Raw genomic sequence first — 20571 nt, 5'->3', positions numbered from 1 at the left:
TTTAATGATGTTTTTTTTTTTTTACCTGTGATGTCAAACCATAAGGGGGTCGAGCTCCGCTGCATGGAGACCACGCCGACAATCTCTGCCACTCTGTCATTTTCCATGACGGTAAAATTGTAGAAAGGCTCATCAAATGTTGGCTGAGCTGAGGGAGAAGGACGATGGATCCACTCAATGTGGAGGCGAGCCGTAGATGACTTCTGAGGACGACCGTTATCCGTTGCCTTGATCTGAACCAAGAAGTCAACAATTAGGGGTCAGTCTTAACCTGTGAATACTCATTATTTCTCTTTCAGACGCCTTTTAGACAATTCAATACACACCACATGTCTTAAGAGAACACACTAAGCTGTTTTGGCTGAAAAAGTACTTTTTCTTGACTTATCACTTGCTGCAATTTATAATCAACAATACTACTGCAACAACAATCTATACTACCGTATTTTCTGGACAATAAGTTGCCAAAAATAAGGCCAAAAATGCATAATAAGGTAGAAAAAACATACATAAGTCGCTGCGGACTATAAGATGTACAAGGCCAAAAATGCATAATCAGGTAAAAAAAAACATACATAAGTCACACTGGAGTATAAGTCGCACAAGGCCAAAAATGCATAATCAGGTACAAAAAACATACATAAGTCGCTCCGGAGTATAAGTCGCACAAGGCCAAAAATGCATAATTAGGTAGAAAAAAAAACATACATCAGTCGCTGCGGAGTATAAGTCGCAGAGTATAAGTCACTGCGGAGTATAAGTTGCGCAAGGCCAAAAATGCATCATCAGGTAGAAAAAAACATACATAAGTCGCTGCGAAGTATAAGTCGCACAAGGCGAAAAATACATAATCAGGTAGAAAAAAACATACATAAGTCGCACTGGAGTATAAGTCGCACAAGGCCAAAAATGCATAATCAGGTAGACAAAAACATACATAAGTCGCACTGGAGTATAAATCGCACAAGGCCAAAAATGCATAATCAGGTAGACAAAAACATACATAAGTCGCACTGGAGTTTAAGTCGCACAAGGCCAAAAATGCATAATCAGGTAAACAAAAACATACATAAGTCGCACTGGAGTTTAAGTCGCACAAGGCGAAAAATACATAATCAGGTAGAAAAAAACATACATAAGTCGAACTGGAGTATAAGTCGCACAAGGCCAAAAATGCATAATCAGGTAGACAAAAACATACATAAGTCACACTGGAGTATAAGTCGCACAAGGCCAAAAATGCATAATCAGGTAGAAAAAAACATACATAAGTCGCTGCGAAGTATAAGTCGCACAAGGTGAAAAATACATAATCAGGTAGAAAAAAACATACATAAGTCGCTCTGGAGTATAAGTCGCACAAGGCCAAAAATGCATAATTAGGTAGAAAAAAAAACACACATAAGTCGCTGCGGAGTATAAGTCGCAGAGTATAAGTCGCTGCGGAGTATAAGTCGCACAAGGCCAAAAATGCATAATCAGGTAGATAAAAACATACATAAGTCGCACTGGAGTATAAGTCGCACAAGGCCAAAAATGCATAATCAGGTAGACAAAAACATACATAAGTCAGACTGGAGTATAAGTCGCACAAGGCCAAAAATGCATAATCAGGTAGAAAAAAACATACATAAGTCGCTGCGAAGTATAAGTCGCACAAGGCAAAAAATACATAATCAGGTAGAAAAAAACATACATAAGTCGCACTGGAGTATAAGTCGCACAAGGCCAAAAATGCATAATCAGGTAGACAAAAACATACATAAGTCACACTGGAGTATAAGTCGCACAAGGCCAAAAATGCATAATCAGGTAGACAAAAACATACATAAGTCGCACTGGAGTATAAATCGCACAAGGCCAAAAATGCATAATCAGGTAGACAAAAACATACATAAGTCGCACTGGAGTTTAAGTCGCACAAGGCCAAAAATGCATAATCAGGTAAACAAAAACATACATAAGTCGCACTGGAGTTTAAGTCGCACAAGGCCAAAAATGCATAATCAGGTAGAAAAAAACATACATAAGTCGCACTGGAGTATAAGTCGCACAAGGCGAAAAATACATAATCAGGTAGAAAAAAACATACATAAGTCGAACTGGAGTATAAGTCGCACAAGGCCAAAAATGCATAATCAGGTAGACAAAAACATACATAAGTCACACTGGAGTATAAGTCGCACAAGGCCAAAAATGCATAATCAGGTAGAAAAAAACATACATAAGTCGCTGCGAAGTATAAGTCGCACAAGGTGAAAAATACATAATCAGGTAGAAAAAAACATACATAAGTCGCTCTGGAGTATAAGTCGCACAAGGCCAAAAATGCATAATTAGGTAGAAAAAAAAACACACATAAGTCGCTGCGGAGTATAAGTCGCAGAGTATAAGTCGCTGCGGAGTATAAGTCGCACAAGGCCAAAAATGCATAATCAGGTAGATAAAAACATACATAAGTCGCACTGGAGTATAAGTCGCACAAGGCCAAAAATGCATAATCAGGTAGACAAAAACATACATAAGTCAGACTGGAGTATAAGTCGCACAAGGCCAAAAATGCATAATCAGGTAGAAAAAAACATACATAAGTCGCTGCGAAGTATAAGTCGCACAAGGCAAAAAATACATAATCAGGTAGAAAAAAACATACATAAGTCGCACTGGAGTATAAGTCGCACAAGGCCAAAAATGCATAATCAGGTAGACAAAAACATACATAAGTCACACTGGAGTATAAGTCGCACAAGGCCAAAAATGCATAATCAGGTAGACAAAAACATACATAAGTCGCACTGGAGTATAAATCGCACAAGGCCAAAAATGCATAATCAGGTAGACAAAAACATACATAAGTCGCACTGGAGTATAAGTCGCACAAGGCCAAAAATGCATAATCAGGTAGACAAAAACATACATAAGTCACACTGGAGTATAAGTCGCACAAGGCCAAAAATGCATAATCAGGTAGAAAAAAACATAGTACATAAGTCGCACTGGAGTATAAGTCGCACAAGGCCAAAAATGCATAATCAGGTAGAAAAAAATCATACATAAGTCGCACTGGACTATAAGTTGCACAAGGCCAAAAATGCATAATCAGGTAGAAAAAAACATACATAAGTCGGGGGACACAATAACCGGACATGAATATCATGGATTCATGGAGTGGACCTGATATTATCTATAATTGCATCCTGTAAAATGATTTGCAGTGGAAGTCATCATTGACTGTCATCATTGATTGATAATATGTTATGAAGTTAATTCTACCATATTGGTGTCTAATTATCATGATTGTTATCACTGACATTTTTTGGTACTATTTGTCCTGAACTTAAAATTGTCAAGCAATAATATTTTTATGATGCGGCTTTGAATAAACACTGAGTGACATGGAGTGCACCTGGGTTTTAAAATGTGACTCCCATGCCAAAAGTTGATCCAAGGTGACATCAGCTCACATGGAAATATGATGATGAAAAGGAATTGCAGGATGGTAGGGTATGATTTTCAACTGGGAATATCAGCCTCCCGGCTCCCATTGATCCATGAGCTTTGATTTATTAAAAATATAACACTAGAAAGACTCCATATTCAAATGTTGGTGCAGCATCATTTCAAACCAAACTATCATTCTGACAAAGAATGTGAGAAAATCCAACGCGACCAGGAACAGGAAGTGCGGTTACATACCGTCAGGATATCGTAGCTCCCGGCATTGAAGGCCTTCCGAGATGACACCATTGCCGTTTTGGTGTCAATAAAGAACTTGCCATCCTCGTTGCCGTCCACGATGCTATACGAAAGGTCGCTGTTGGCTCCGTCATCGCGGTCGTAGGCAAAGACGCGATATATAGGCTCCGCCTTTTTTCTTCTCCCCCTCTCCGGGAGCTTCACCTGGTAGACCTTCTCTGGAAACGTCGGCTTGTTGTCATTTTCGTCTAGGACCTGGACCATGACCCACACTGTGGTCTGTATCGGACTGGTCCCGCCATCCGAGATCGATACCTGAAACAGCAAGATAGTACACGTGCATGAGTATAATATATTACCTACAAGGTCTACACTACATGGATGGTACTGCTGTCACAGTAGATGCTTGGCCAATGTAAAACTGAAAATTGTGCTCGTTCAGATGGGAAGTTGCGTTCAGGACACAACCGTTCATCAGATGTTCCCAACGGTGTGTTGGGTCGTTACTTTTAACACCAAAGTCCTCACCTCTAAAACGTGTTCCGTTTGTTGTTCACGGTCCAGTTTCCTGGAGGTTGTTGTGATCAGGCCTAATGTGGAAAACATCACAATATAGGATTTACAAACCACACACACACACACACACACACACACACACACACACCAACGCTAGCAAGCCTAGGTGTCACACATGTGCTGTCTTCTACTTAAGTGTCTTCTAATTAACCCTTAGATGCACGAGTGACTGGACCCTCCACTCTTCCATAAGTGGATCAAAAATCCCCCATACTAGAATCAATGCCTTTTTATGACAATTTTGCCATTTTGGTTAGGAATAATCACTTGTATGATATTTAGTATTATATTTAGGACCACACAAGAATGATTTCATGTTAGAAACATCTTCATTTTTCACTTTTTTACATCTTTGAAAAAGAAAATGACCCTGTACAACAATAGAAAATGGGAGGATCCATTGTGTGTTGCATAAAAATAAGTAAAAAATGTGAATGGCATGATATCAAAAATATGATTTTTGAGAAATACCTGGAATATGAAATGATAAAAAAATGTTCATTACAAAGATATTTCAAGAAAACAACCTGACCGGGTCATTTTTGACCCACTTATGGAAGGTTGGGGTAGTAACACAAAAACTAAAATTTCTTAAAATGTATAAAAGGTAAGTTAAAAATGTGAATGGCATGATATCAAAAACCTGTTTTTTGAGGAATACCTGGAATATGAAATAACAATTCTTCATTACAAAGATATTTCAAGAAAACAACCTGACCGGGTCATTTTTGACCCACTTATGGAAAGTTGGGGTAGTAACACAAAAACTAAAATTTCTTAAAATGTATAAAAGGTAAGTTAAAAATGTGAATGGCATGATATCAAAAACATGTTTTTTGAGGAATACCTGGAATATGAAATGATAAAAAAATTTCATGATGAAGATATTTCAAGAAAACAACCTGACCGGGTCATTTTTGACCCACTTATGGAAGGTTGGGGTAGTAACACAAAAACTAAAATTTCTTAAAATTTATAAAAGGTAAATTAAAAAAGTGAATGGCATGATATCAAAAATATGTTTTTTGAGGAATACCTGGAATATGAAATGATACCTTTTTTTCATTTTGAAGATATTTCAAGAAATCTGGAATTGGGACAGCATTTAGAATAAAGGCCAACATTTACTGACCGGTTCGAGCGTTGAGCGTGAAGAAGTTTTGTGGGTTCCCACTGACGATTCGGAAGCTGAGCCTTTCAGTAGATGAGGACGATGTGGAGTCGGGATCCTGGGCTTGGATCTGGACCACAGAAACATCCCGGGGAGAGTTCTCTGGTATTGATGGCCGGTACATCGGTTCAGACGTCAAGGGGGCATTGTCGTTTACGTCCTCCACGTGGATGAATACTTCGATTGTGGCAAACTGGGGGACCACGCCGTGGTCGCTGGCGTACACTGTCAGCCAATAGGAGTCTTTGGTCTCACGGTCGAGGACGTCTGTCGTATAGATCACCCCTGTTGGACGAAGACACACATTACGATATTAACACTATGTTCTTTGGCTACAGAAACGGCTAAATCAGCTATAAAATCCACTAAAAACAATAAGTTACCATCAAATTAGCTTCTCATGTCTTGGTTACCTTCTTAGACTTCGACCCATATTTGACCCATATATATTCATGTCAAGAAAAGGTAGAAAAAGTTATTGTTTTCAGCAACACAACTTTAGTATAAAGTGAAATGAAAAAGCAGAACAGGTCCAGATCTTGGTTCACTGTACTTGTTGACATTCTTTCCATCATCCAAATTGTAAATGTGAAATCAGCCAATCAAATGAGTGAATTCACCTCACATGTCTGGACATTGTTTTTATGCTGGGATACTGGAAAAGCGGTCAAAATGAGAATTCCCCAAAGTTAACCCGCTCAAGCTTGGTTATTGTGTGTAGCTGCTCTATAGGAGTCCACAACTCAATACAAAGGGCCGGAAAATGAGCATAATAGTTTTCATTGTAACGTATCCTGTGTTAACCCACTCAAGCTTGGTTATTGTGTGTAGCTGCTCTATAGGAGTCCACAACTCAATACAGAGGGCCGTAAAATTATTGTAAAAAATTTTTAATTTTAACCTGTATTAACCCACTCAAGCTTGGTTATTGTGTGTAGCTGCTCTATAGGAGTCCACAACTCAATACAAAGGGGCGAAAAATGAGCACAATAGTTTTTATTGTATTCTAACCTGTGTTAACCCACTCAAGCTTGGTTATTGTGTGTAGCTGCTCTATAGGAGTCCACAACTCAATTTTTTTAAATTATTTTTAAAAATTGTATTCTAACCTGTGTTAACCCATTCAAGCTTGGTTATTGTGTGTAGCTGCTCTATAGGAGTCCACAACTAAATTTTTTTTTTATTGTATTCTAACCCGTGTTAACCCACTCAAGCCAGGTTATTGTGTGTAGCTGCTTTATAGGAGTCCACAACTCAATTTTTTTATTATTTTAAATTGTATTCTAACCTGTGTTAACCCACTCAAGCTTGTGACACTTATGATTTCAGTTGTGGCTCAAAATATTGCTTTATAGTCATATTATTATAACCGGGTCCAAACCGACACTAACAATAAAGTGGTCATAATTTCAACCAGACCATTTTAAAATGCAGTAAAATGTAGTAAAAAAATTTTTGGTTTTATTTTGTTGAAATAAGAGTTTCCTGACAAAGTGAAAAAGCCTTGATGCAATAAACAAATGTTATGTGATTATTTTTATGTATTAAAATGTAAAACACAAGAGGAGGGTTAATACTCATAAACAACAAAACAATAAATGAACAGCTTTAATCAGCCTTTCGAATGGTTGATTTGTTTACCATAGAATACATATACATAGACAGTCTTTTTTTGTAGAATTTAAACATATAACTTCAACAAATGACTTACACTTCTTGCAAATGTTTGATTACTCTTGATTGCAATGAGTCAAATTGACACAATACTGTACACACAGTTGATTGTTTCAACAATTTTGCAGTCAATTTGACGAGAACCAGATTTTCAATAAATAAAAAAAAAGACATTTGCACAACAATAACAGCACACTTAAAGACCGGGAACATGGATGACACTTTTCCAAAGGTTCAGGCCATAAAACCAGAACATTTCCAAAGTCCACACCTTGAAAAATGTATATGTATAAGTATGTATATGTATAGACACCCGTTCAATGTTTTTCCTCCTTCACAGGTCACAATTCTTGGCAGTGAAATGACCTTGAATCATATTTCTATTCGCACCCTTAAAGAAGCTCCATAGCTACAGATGCTATCTCATAATTAGCTTGCACGAGAAGAGTGTGCGGAAATATTTCCCCAACCGACCGCTCAATCGCAGCGGCGTGACCTCACAGACACTAACCAACCGGAAACAGCTCACAAAATCCGACGCTAGCCGGTATAAGCTAGCCGAGTTAGCTTGGTTAATGAGGCCGGGCGTTGTGCTCTCGTGCTCGTTAATGTAATCCCGTGTTTTAGGTTGGCCGCTGACTTCGTTGACAAGCTGCGTGTGAAATCGGGACATCCGCGGCTTCCAGGCACTCCGGCTGCGCTAGACTTTCCGCACTAATGAGCTGCGCGGAACTCCGCTCGGGACACCGTGTGTGTCTTTATGTTCCCAAACTGCAGGGGGCAGTGTATCCAAGACAGGAATCTACCAAAGTTTGCCATTGTTTACATGACTTCTAACGTAGCCACACAGGAATTGTGTGGTAACATAAAACATAAAAAACAAAACACTTGACTTTAAACAAATCTTTTTGTCAATAATATCGATTATCTACGATAATTATCGTACAGTAATTTGTTATCGTGACAGGCTTTACCATAATCTGGATGTCCGTTATGTACGTTATGCTAGCCATAGCATTTCTGTATGTGGAATCAAATTATGGAATGGATTGAGTAAGGAAGTCAAACAATAAAATTAAAAATGATTTTTTTTTATAAAAATTAAAAAAATAAATTAATAAATAAAATAAATTTGCTAAATACAAGGGTGAAGAGTCTTGAACCAGTCATGATGTGCTATATATATCACTATATTGACACTTACTATGGTACCCATTATGGCATTGGATGCTCATATCACCGAGTACTTTGGTACAGGACAAAAAAATAAATAAATAAATAAATAAATATACTTTTTTTTATTTATAAAAATTAATAAAATAAATTAATAAATAAAATAAATTTGCTAAATACAAGGATGAAGAGTCTTGGATGCTCATATCACCGAGTACTTTGGTACAGGACAATAAATTAAAATTAAAATTAAAATTAAAATTAAAATTAAAATTAAAATTAAAATTAAAATTAAAATTAAAATTAAAATTAAAATTAAAATTAAAATTAAAATTAAAATTAAAAAAATAAATACCTTCAATTATTATTATTATTAGGAAAGCAGGAAGTGAACAAATGTAACAGTTAGTGATTGTAAAAGTACCAGATGGAAGGGTAGGATTTAATAAGCTTTGCTTCTTCCTACTCCTTTTGGACATGTGGAACTGGGAACTGATTATGGGATGCACTCAATTGGAATCTGATGCATGTTCAAATGAAATTAAACCATTACCATTACCAAAACGTATAGGAACAATAATTACATTTACATTAGAAACTGTCAGAAATTGAAATTGACACTCTCACTCGTCTGTTACTGGTGTTTCCTGAACGTGACTGTTGCTATTTATTGTAAGAAACATTTTTTGCTACTCAACATCTTGAAACGTTATCATGCTTTATTGCTTAACTAGATAGCGTTTCATCTCCAGCAGTTCCCTCATACTAGCGCTCCATTGCTTTAAAGTCCAATGGAGCATATCGTGTAGCATATGTAACATATAAATGGCTTATTAAATCAACATCCCGCACCCCCAGGCATCAATGTCAAACAGACATCAATCTGCACCACTTTTCATTGACAATCTGCTTTTTAGATTCAGCCTATTTTAAAATGCCAACATGTCTCCTAAGGAATCAGATTGGGTGAATGAAGACCAGACCACCGAGGCACCCACACTCGGTCCCCACTCATCACACATTTCCCAGGCCCCCCATAAATGTTATGTTCCTCCCTGAGAGGAACCCGGGGGGACGGACCTTTGTGACTGTGCTCATAGAGTCCTCGAGAACAAGCACCTTCATTGGTTCTGGCTCCAGGGAGAGGCTGGACGAGGCAGAGGGTCCTTGATTTGCATGTACTTATTATACTTCATTATATGTCATATTAAAGCCAAGCAGTACCACTCAGCAAATACTTTTCATGAATATATGGAAACAAAAGTCATTCTGTGCCAATTATTAAAAATAGTTTATTGGGTTAACCCTTAGATGCACGAGTGACTGGACCCTCCACTCTTCCATAAGTGGCTCCAAAATCACCCATACTACAATCAATGCCTTTTTATGACCATTTTGCCATTTTGGTTAGGAATAATCACTTGTATGATATTTAGTATTATATTTAGGACCACACAAGAATGATTTCATGTTAGAAACATCTTCATTTTTCACTTTTTTACATCTTGAAAAAGAAAATGACCCCGTACAACAATAGAAAATGGGAGGATCCATTGTGTGTTGCATAAAGGTAAGTTAAAAATGTCAATGGCATGATATCAAAAATGTTTTTGAGGAATACCTGGAATATGAAATGATAAAAAATTTTCATTACAAAGATATTTCAAGAAAACAACCTGACCGGGTCATTTTTGACCCACTTATGGAAGATTTCTTAAAATTTCTTAAAATGTATAAAAAGTAAGTTAAAAATGTGAATGGCATGATATCGAAAACATGTTTTTTTTAGGAATACCTGGAATATGAAATGATAAAAAAAAATTAATTATGAAGATATTTCAAGAAAACAACCTGACCGGGTCATTTTTGACCCACTTATGGAAGGTTGGGGTAGTAACACAAAAACTAAAATTTCTTAAAATGTATAAAAGGTAAGTTAAAAATGTGAACGGCATGATATCAAAAACATGTTTTTTTTAGGAATACCTGGAATATGAAATGATAAAAAAAAATGATTTATGAAGATATTTCAAGAAAATAACCTGACCGGGTCATTTTTGACCCACTTATGGAAGGTTGGGGTAGTAACACAAAAACTAAAATTTCTTAAAATGTACAAAAGGTAAGTTAAAAATGTGAATGGCATGATATCAAAAAACATGTTTTTTGAGGAATACCTGGAATATGAAATCATTAAAAAAATTCATTATTAACATATTTAAAGAAAGCAACCTGACCGGGTCATTTTTGACCCACTTATGGAAGATTTCTTAAAATTTCTTAAAATGTATAAAAGGTAAGTTAAAAATGTGAACGGCATGATATCAAAAACATGTTTTTTTTAGGAATACCTGGAATATGAAATGATAAAAAAAAATTATTTATGAAGATATTTCAAGAAAATAACCTGACCGGGTCATTTTTGACCCACTTATGGAAGGTTGGGGTAGTAACACAAAAACAAAAATTTCTTAAAATGTATAATAGGTAAGTTAAAATGTGAACGGCATGATATCAAAAACATGTTTTTTTTAGGAAAACCTGGAATATGAAATGATAAAAAAAAATTATTTATGAAGATATTTCAAGAAAATAACCTGACCGGGTCATTTTTGACCCACTTATGGAAGGTTGGGGTAGTAACACAAAAACTAAAATGTCTTAAAATGTATAAAAGGTAAGTTAAAAATGTGAATGGCATGATATCAAAAATATGTTTTTTGAGGAATACCTGGAATATGAAATGATAAAAAAAAATTCATTATGAAGATATTTCAAGAAAACAACCTGACCGGGTCATTTTTGACCCACTTATGCATCTAAGGGTTAAGCTTGGAGTAAAAGGTATTTTTTGATGGTATTTACTTCAGCTGGCCTGCCAATTGAGGCTATCCGAGCATGAAGGTCTGAGGAAAAGCGAAAGGTCACGGGAGAAAGGTAGCGAATGTTGGTTATGACGGGCGGATGCAAAACGACGTGAGCAGTAGAGATGTACTCTCAGGACATCGGATCGATTGCGAATGGACTGTTGAGGCTGTCTTAGACGTTTCACCTCTCACCCATACAGGCTTCATCACTTTATGCCCGAAGATGGCTCTAGTCTGAGGGATTCAGTCTTAATCTCTGCATCAAAATCATGACTACAACAATTTTGAAAAGAACCATACCTGTTTCTTCATCGATGGCAAATCGTCCGAGCCCGCTCCCATCACGGATGGAATATTGGATTTCTCCATCCCTGCCATCGTCTTCATCGTTTGCGCTGACTTGTAGAAGCGTACTTCCAATCCGTGCGTTCTCCTTAATGGATCCTGACAAGGCAAATTGGGAAAAGTACGGCGCATAGAGGTTTTCGTTCACATCAAGGACCTCCACTTCCACATAAGTGACAGAGAGAAGAGATACTGGTTTTCCTTTGTCTTTGGCCCTGACTGTCAGATTGTAGAACTGCTGAGTCTCGTAGTCCAACTCCTTGGTCAAACGGATGGCTCCGCTTGCTTTGTCGATGTCAAACCATCCATTGTAGTCGCTGGCTAACGAGTAGCGCACCTGGCCACCCAAACCCAAATCCGGGTCTTGGGTTTCTAACCAGGCCACAACAGTTCCGATGGGGAGATCCTCCAGAGCTCTGGCTTTGTACACACTGGGAATAAAGAGCGGAGGGCAGTCATTCACGTCTTCCAGTACGACTTGTAATGAACTTATGGAAAATCTCTGTTTCCCTTTTTCTGCCTTGTCTCGGGCCTCGATCTTCAAATGAAACCAAGCGGCCAACTCCCGATCAAGTTGGCCAGCAACATAAACGATACCATTAGTGGAGTTGATACCGAACTGGGCGGTGCTGGTCAAAAAGGAGTACACCAGTTCTCCATTAAGTCCCAGATCTTTGTCGGTGGCCTCCACTTGAATGACATCCGTCCCGATGGCAGTGTTTTCCGGTATGGAAATCCGATAACCGCCTTCTTGCAAAAACTGCGGCGCGTTATCATTAGCATCCAGGATGTAGACAGTTAGCAAACGCCAAGCCGATTTCTGTGGCAGGCCGAGATCATAGATGGTTATGTTGAGAAGATAACGATCTCTCTTTTCTCTGTCCATAGGAAGGAAGACACGGATAAGACCGGTTTCCATGTCCATTTGAAAACAGCTGTCAATATTCCCGTCTGGAATGGAGTAAACCATCTGGCCGTTGAATCCCGTGTCGCCGTCGTAAGCTTTTACCTGGAAGACACTCGAGCCAAGCTTGAGGTCCTCCGCCACGGAGATGTCAGTGGGAAAAGATCTCTCAAACTGAGGCGTTTGACGGTTGACAGAAAAAAGATCAATAAAGCCCTCCTCCATTTTGGGCTTGGTGCTGGTTTTGGACTTTTTTAGTAACTTCTCAGCCAATTTTTGAGCTACTCTCGTCTCTTTGCAGTCAAAATTTCTGTGAGGCGATTTCCCTTTCACGATTGAAATGTTTACAAACGTGGGTTCGGAAAAATTCTCACCGTCTGTGGCGGTTATTTTGAGACTGAAGACACCGTTCTTTGGACTGGCGGTATCCAGCGGGCGTCTCAGTGCAAGGATCCCCGAATCAGGGTTAAGGTCAAAGTAGCCCCACTCGTTCCCTGAAATGATCTTATATTTCACTAGATCTAACTCGTCTACATCAATGGCGGACATCGTGGTAATGGCTTCATCCATCGGGAAATCTGTGGAGATCACACCCCGACACGCGACCTTCTCAAACAAGGGCTGGTTGTCATTGACATTCTCCAGGTGAATGGTGACATTCACTTCGCTCTCTCGTCGGTAAGGCGAACCCCAGTCGGAGGCTCTGACGACAAACACAAATGTCTCCGAAGACGACTCAAAGTCCAGCTTCTTTGTCGTGGTGATGACGCCGGAGAACTGATTGATTTGGAACGGCAACGGCACAAGACTGGAAACACTAAAAGTGATGTACCCGTTTTCGCCTCGATCTGCATCGGTCGCAGAAACCGTTAAGACGGCGGTCCCAACCGGTACACTCTCGTTGACAGAAACCTCATAAGAGGACTGGGAAAATTTGGGGGTATTGTCATTGGCGTCCACGATAGAAATCTGCACTTTGACTTTGAGCTCGCTGTCTATTTCCAAAACCTCGAGGTTAAAGACATTCTGAGTGGCTTGGGTGAACCATGCGTTGGTGGAGATGACGCCGGTTAAGGTGTTTATTTGAAAAAATGTCGAATCTGCAGAAGGCGTCAATATATATTCCGCATCATCCGGCTCTGGTGTTATTTTCACCGCCTGCACGATTGTGCCGGGCGGCGCAATTTCGCTCAAACTGACGTCATACATCTCGCGCTCAAACTTGACATCCAATGTCGGTTGCTTTTTAACCGCAACGTAGACCACCTTGACGGCGGAGAACTTTGCTGGGTTTCCTCGATCTTTGGCTTGCAGTGTGAGGTTACAGCCGTACGGGTACGTTTCCCAGTTTATTGTATCGGACGCTTTTATGGCAAACTCCCGTTCGTTGGATCTTTCCATGAAAAACTGGTTGGAAGGGTCCCCGCCCACAATGACCACCGAGTCTATGTACCCGTTTGAACCCTCGTCTGGATCGTCTACAGTGACAATGGCAAACACTGCGTTCCGATCAAGCCAGGAAGGATGATGGGATATCACATTTATGATCGGCGCGTACATATTTACGCGCTCGATGTGGACAAAGAGCTTGGCCGTGCTGCTGACTCCATTATTCCCGTAAAGCTTCATGCCTCGGTCCACTGCCAGTATTTCTAAGTCATACCGGTTTTGCTCCTCGACGCTGAGCTTCCCGCTGAGAGAAACGACCCCGCTAGTCGGATGCACGGCAAAAAGCTCCATTTTGTCTTTGAAAAAATAGTAAAACTCCCCGTTGGAGCCGGTGTCCGCATCCGTCGCCGTAACTTGCGCTATGCTAGTTCTGAGCGGAGTGCTTTCCGCGATGGTGACCGAGTACGTGGTCGGGGAAAAAAGAGGCCGCAGGTCATTCATGTCCAAGACTTGGATGCTGACTTTAGTCCAGGTCTCGGTGACCGCATCGCCCTTAATGGAGGCTTTGACTGTCAAAACGTAGTTGTCCTGGATTTCTCTGTTTAAGATGGCAGCGTTTCCTCCTTTAGTCCTTATGCGCAAAAAGCAGAAGTCGCCCAGAACGTACTCCTCGGCTTTGAAAAACCCCTCATCATCTCCGGATGTGATTCTGTAGCGGATCTCCCAGGACCGCAGGGCCAGGTGGACGCCCATTTTAATTTTACTGTTGGCATAGGTGCGAGCGGCTGAGTTTTCGTAGACTGTGGCGTGGTACACCGGCTGGGTGAAGTCCAAATGAGGTGAATTCCGACTTGAATTCGGAGGGGCGTTCTGTCCGCAGCAGGGTGGCGGCTTGAAGAGAAACAGCAGCGGCAGGAAGACGAGGCCGAGCAGAGGGGCACGCATGCCTGCCCACTGGCCCATGTTCAAATCCATCCCATCGTCATTTCATTCTGAAACACACAAAAAAATAAATAAAAAATGAGTGAGAAATGCTTTACAGTGAGAAGGATTTACAGCAGGGGTCTCAAACACGCGGCCCGTGGGCCAAATGTGGCCCGCAGGACACTAGTTTGAGGCCCCCGCCTTGATATGAAAGTTTAATGTTAGTTTGATATGGATGCTGTATGGTATCATGTACCCAGAAAAAATTATTACGTTTGATTAATGTTCATGTTAAAGGTTAAATAACTGTTAATAGTTATCCTCCCTATCCGTGTGGAAGTGGTAAGTTTTTGGCTATTTAAGTTTAAAGAAAATAACTTGAAGGCTACCGTTTAGGTCGCTAGCTCTCTAGTTTGCGAGTTAGCATGTGTCTCAAGACCCTGCAGTTGCGCAATATGTTGTAAATAAAAAGAGTATAAATGTGACTATAGTCGTGTTTTGTCATGTCTACAGGGCTCTAATAATGCTTTGTTCATTTTAATCTGAAAAAAATCATTTGTCTACCCACCAACTATACAGTAAAGTCTCGTTATATCGATATCGGTTATAACGAATTACTACTTATTACGATACTATTTTCATTTCCCGGCAAATTTCTAGTCTTTTATGATATAATTAGCTCCGTTAGTACGATACCCGGTTATTATGATAATCCGGTTACTAGGATGCCCTTTTCATCTCCCGCCAGCCAATTTGGTCTGCTTATATCGATACAAAAGCAGCTTAAATCAATCTTTGCTTAAGGATTTCAATACCAAAAAAGAACACGGCGAACGGCTGCTTCCAGTCAACTTTATTTTTCACACTTCCACCACCAGAGTGCAGCACACACAGCGGAAAACACCCGTCCCTCGCGCCTACCCCTCCGGGTGGCAACACCTTCCCTATCGATAGTTCCGGGGTGAATTATGTCCCGGTAACCGGTAATCACTACAGCGTAAGTTTATTTTTATTTACTGTAGTACAAAATGTATTGTAGTACAAAAGCATGGTAGATACGCAATCCATGAACTCAAGGAGAAAATTACATGCCATATCAAAGATCCGCCCACTTTTAATGCAGTTTGGCGCAGGATCGGATATATGGATAGTCCGGTTATATCGGTATTTTTTCCGACTCCCGAGAATATCGATATAACGAGACTTTACTGTATGTGCTTTCTTAAGTTTTTATTATTATTATATTTATTTATTACTGATTGATTAATTTTCTTGATTTGTTTATTTATTTTTCATCTTCAGAAAAATAAAAATTAAGATATTTGAGAACAGTGGAATGTTTATCAGAGCTTTTATTGTAGAAAATCGGAACCAAAGCACTGAAAAAGTTTGTATATTTTTCTGTTTTTAATAAATGCGTTTTTTTGGGGGGGGAAACCTGATGCGGCCCAGCCTCGCCCAGACCCTAGCTCCAGTGGCCCCCAGGTAAATTGAGTTTGAGATCCCTGATTTACAGCATCGAAAGAAAGCGCCACATAGCGATGACTTGACCGTTGGGTTTCCTACTCCAGTGGTTCTCAAATAGTGCGGGGGCACCCCTAGGGTTCACAGTGAGACCATGAGGGGGGGGACTATACTCAAGTCTGTTAGCATCTTAATTCATGCTTGAACGATGCTGGTGCCGGCAACTCTTTGCCACTTGGGATGTGGCCGATCCGATCAAGTATCGGCATAGATGAACTCATCCTTGCCTCCATGGCAGAAAATAAAGTATATTAAGTATCAAGTATCAGAAATAAAATAACTTTAACATAAGTAAGTTTTAACACGGAGTAAGCAGCTTTGAACAGGAAATTAGCAAGTAGATGAATAAGAGTCTCGAGCAAAGGTTGGCAACATTTACCATCAAAAAGACCATTTTCGCCCGGCTTGTTGGGGGCTGGACTGCAGGGTTGCCAGCATCGTTGGCAGAGAGGACAAAGGAATCTGTCCGTGCAGAATTAAAAAAAAAAAACCTTACTTTCTTTTTGGGGAGATTATATTCACGGTAATCTTACCGCAAGGGGAAAAGACGTCTCTATCATGTCTGAACGCATGCAGACAGGCCAACGCCGGCTCACACTCCCTTCCTTGTGAGCATCCCGTCTCCAGTCACAACTCAGCCGGGATGCTAAATCGGATATATTAAAAATGGTCATTTTATCCACTCGGGTGTTATTAATATATAACATATATAATATTCAAGCACTGAAAAGGGAGCCAAAACAAAAGCAACATGCGGGTTGCTGACCCCTGGTCTATACAACTCATACAGACAGAAATGACGTAAATTATGTTCCTGCATACGTCAACAGCCAAAATAGAAGCTTCGTAATCTGTTAAATGCCAAACAATAATCATAACACCGAGAATGCTACTGTTGTATGTTGTAGCGTTATATCGCTATAGTATATCGTTTAGGTCAGGGGTCTCAAACATTTATTAAAAACAGAAAAATATACAAACTTTTTCAGTGTTATGGTTCCGATTTTCTACAATAAAAGCTCTGATAAAACATTCCACTGTTCTCAAATATCTTAATTTTTATTTTTCTGCACAAAATAAGATGAAAAATAAATAAATCAAGAATAAAAAAATGAATCAATCAGTAATAAATAAATAAATATAATAATAATAATAATAATAATAATAATAATAATAATAATAATAATAATAATAATAATAATAATAATAATAATAATAATAATAAAAAGTTAAGAAAGCACATATAGTTGGTGGGTAGACAAATGATTTTTTTCAGATTAAAATGAACAAAGCATTATTAGAGCCCTGTAGACATGACAAAACACGACTATAGTCACATTTATACCCTTTTTATTTACAACATATTGCGCAACTGCAGGGTCTTGAGACACATGCTAACTCGCAAACTAGAGAGCTAGCCACCTAAACGGTAGCCTTCAAGTTATTTCCTTGAAACCTAAATAGGCAAAAACTTACCACTTCCACACGGATAGGGAGGATAACTATTAACAGTTATTTAACCTTTAACATGAACATGAATCAAACGTAATCATTTTTTCTGGGTACATGATACCATACAGCATCCATATCAAACATTAAACTTTCATATCAAGGCGGGGGCCTCAAACTAGTGTCCTGCGGGCCACATTTGGCCCACGGGCCGCGTGTTTGAGAACCCTGGTTTAGGCTATATTGGCCATTAAAGATTGATCGATACATCGGCCAGCCGATATATCGGTTGCGTTCTTTACTTGAATCGGTATCGGTCGATCACATCAATGCTAGATAAAATGAAACTAGTTTTGCACATGGTTGAATATTTATTCCTTTTAAAGTTGATAATGCAAGTTTAAATGTGTGTTGAAGAAAGCTGAATCCTACTGTGTTCAGTGTTTATATTTGTATAAATATTTGTTTCAACTTGAGACCTGGAATATTTGTTATCATTGTCATTTTTTTTCATGTAAATTGAGGGAGCAAAAACAGTATCGGCCACAAATATCGGCCTAAGCAAAATCGGCCATCGGCTAAGGCTGATGGAAAAAAATCGGCACCTATTCCTAATCACAATGTGTCAGCTGTGTGGAAATATTTGATTTCTGGCCAGTCACTTTTGGGACTCATATAAAATCAACCATAATGATAACAATAACATTTAAAGCCAACAAAGTTCTGGTATCGAAACAGTATCTGATCAGCAGATTTTAGACAATCGGGATCAGAAAAACTGTGGATGGGTGCTTTCCGAGTTCTTACAGATAGATAAATATATAAATCTATAAACATGATCAGGTTGTCAATAATACAGGAGGAGGAAATGCCCTACTCTAATTATCCAATAACATATGAAACATCCCACAGAGGGAATGCCCTTCACACTCCACATCTTTGGAATCTTTGGAGTGACACCCCGGAGCAAATTTCTGTGGTTTGCTGCCTGTCTCAAGGGCACCTTGGTGGCACTCGCTCTTATCGGCGGTGTAAAGTCGAGCGACTGACGGCCTCCTTCTTATGAAACCAAAATGACTTCTGACATCATTCTTCTGCGGTCACGAAACAAGGATCTTCAATTGCATGTTTCACAAAACCGGAGGTGGTTTGAGAAGGAACAAAATAATTACACGACGAAGAAGATAAGTGGAACATCACCAAAACCGACGGTCGGGAAAATAACTTCCAAGGGCAACATGAAAGGCAAATTCATCATCGACTTATCACAATCGTTTTCCTGAAATTCCGAGTCAACTGCGATCCGACGTCGTAAAAAGTGTCTTCTGTTTAACACACAAGTCCCAAATATGTGCAAAGCCGGTCTTTGGAAGACAAACCTGATGCCGTAAATGTCATGTTGTGGTCAAAGGAAAGCCGCACTGGTTTTGCGACTTGATGACTCGGCACTTTTCACCACGACTAAATGAGGCAGTGCAAGCAAGTATTCGTATAATAACATATTACCAAAGTACACAGGTTCATTCTCAGCCACGCGGTCTTCCTCGCTTTCACAAGAGCGCTACATTTTTGCACGGCGCAGAAGAAAACCGAGCATTTTCTTCCTCTGCGTGTCCAAAAAGCCCCCCAGTAAGAAAGCACGTCTGCCAGCATTTTCAATACAATTCCTTCAAGTCATTCAGGAAAGAAAATCTCAACTGCGCTTGTGTGGAATGCTGAGAACCCTACAATTTTCATCTGACCTTAAAATGTCATTGTGATACCAACTTCAGTCAGTCAAGAGGCTGGGTGGGTGGAGGTGGAGAAGACTTTCTGCAAGAAGTATCTCAAAGCACTTTTACTAGGTCAGTCCATCTCTCTTGGGGATAAAAATGAGAAGAGGAAGGCAGTTATGATGCCTCAACACTGAACAAAATCATCATGTCGGCCATGAAATGTTCACATTCAGTTGAAGCGTTTGTGAGCATTAAGGACAGTGCTTACATTCATCATGCAGCATATTAACATGTACATCACAATGTTTTTTCGCCAAGCGTGAAGATGTTTTACTTGCTTAAACAGTATATAAATACACAAAGTATATGAGTATATACACTACCGCTTAAAAGTTTGGGATCACTTGAAATTTTTTTTTGTCCAGTCTGAGATCTGGCTTTTTCTTGGCAGTCCTGCCATGAAGTCCAGCATCCTTCACTTTTGATACCGACACTGGTGTTTGACGGCTACTATTTAGTGCAGCTGCCAGGTCTTTGTCTTAAACTACACACTCTCACATATTTGTGTAGCGTTTTCCTGTCCTTGTTAGACCCAGTTTGTGCCGCTCTCTGAAGGGAGTAGTTAACAGCATGGTAAGAGATTTTTAGATGTCTTTTCTAATCATCTATTAGCCTTATAAAATGATGAACTTGGATTAGCAGCCATACCAGGAGATTGAAATGTATCATCTGATTCATTGTATTTGTTTGTGAAATGCATGAAAATGTGTTTTTCTTTGGAAAAACAAAGAAATTTGCAAGTGATCCCAAACGTTTGAGCGGTAGTGTAAGTATATAAATATCTCCGATACTGATCATTGATCATCTTGCATTACCCTTCTTTAGTGATGAGTACATTTTTAATATGATACATTTTTAAATGCGTTTAATAAGTGTAATGAAGGGGACGGTTGGGTGAGCCGTGGGTCTAAAATAGACATTTATCACAATTGCTAGTGTTTTTTTTTTTTAAAGAAACCGCCAAAATATAAAAAAATAAAAACAAAATTAAGAAACCGCCACAAAAAAGGGGATGCTATTTTTTTCCCGCATGCATAGCACATTGTCACATAAAACATTCCAAGCATAGCGTATTGTGCATTGAATATATAACCACAGAAACAT

General features: G+C 39.3%; 1 protein-coding gene across 6 annotated transcripts in view; it reads right to left on the bottom strand.

The window, feature by feature from the left end:
- LOC131134832 (protocadherin Fat 3) overlaps positions 1–20571 on the bottom strand; it is a 121606-nt gene that overhangs the window by 56689 nt on the left and 44346 nt on the right. For all 6 annotated transcript variants that reach the window (XM_078792681.1, XM_078792682.1, XM_078792683.1 and 3 more), the window contains exons 2-6: positions 11458–14787; positions 5405–5728; positions 4225–4286; positions 3697–4011; positions 26–233 (exon numbers count right to left, since the gene is read on the bottom strand). In XM_078792681.1, the coding sequence (XP_078648807.1) occupies positions 26–233; positions 3697–4011; positions 4225–4286; positions 5405–5728; positions 11458–14770 (4222 nt within the window). In that variant the 5' untranslated portion in view covers positions 14771–14787. The remainder of the gene's footprint in view (positions 1–25; positions 234–3696; positions 4012–4224; positions 4287–5404; positions 5729–11457; positions 14788–20571) is intronic.

Source organism: Doryrhamphus excisus, linkage group LG8 (genome assembly GCF_037039965.1).
Source record: "Doryrhamphus excisus strain RoL-2023G ecotype Guam linkage group LG8, RoL_Dexc_Guam_v1.1, whole genome shotgun sequence".
NCBI lineage: Eukaryota > Metazoa > Chordata > Actinopteri > Syngnathiformes > Syngnathidae > Doryrhamphus > Doryrhamphus excisus.
This window is presented reverse-complemented; position numbering and strand designations above follow the sequence as displayed.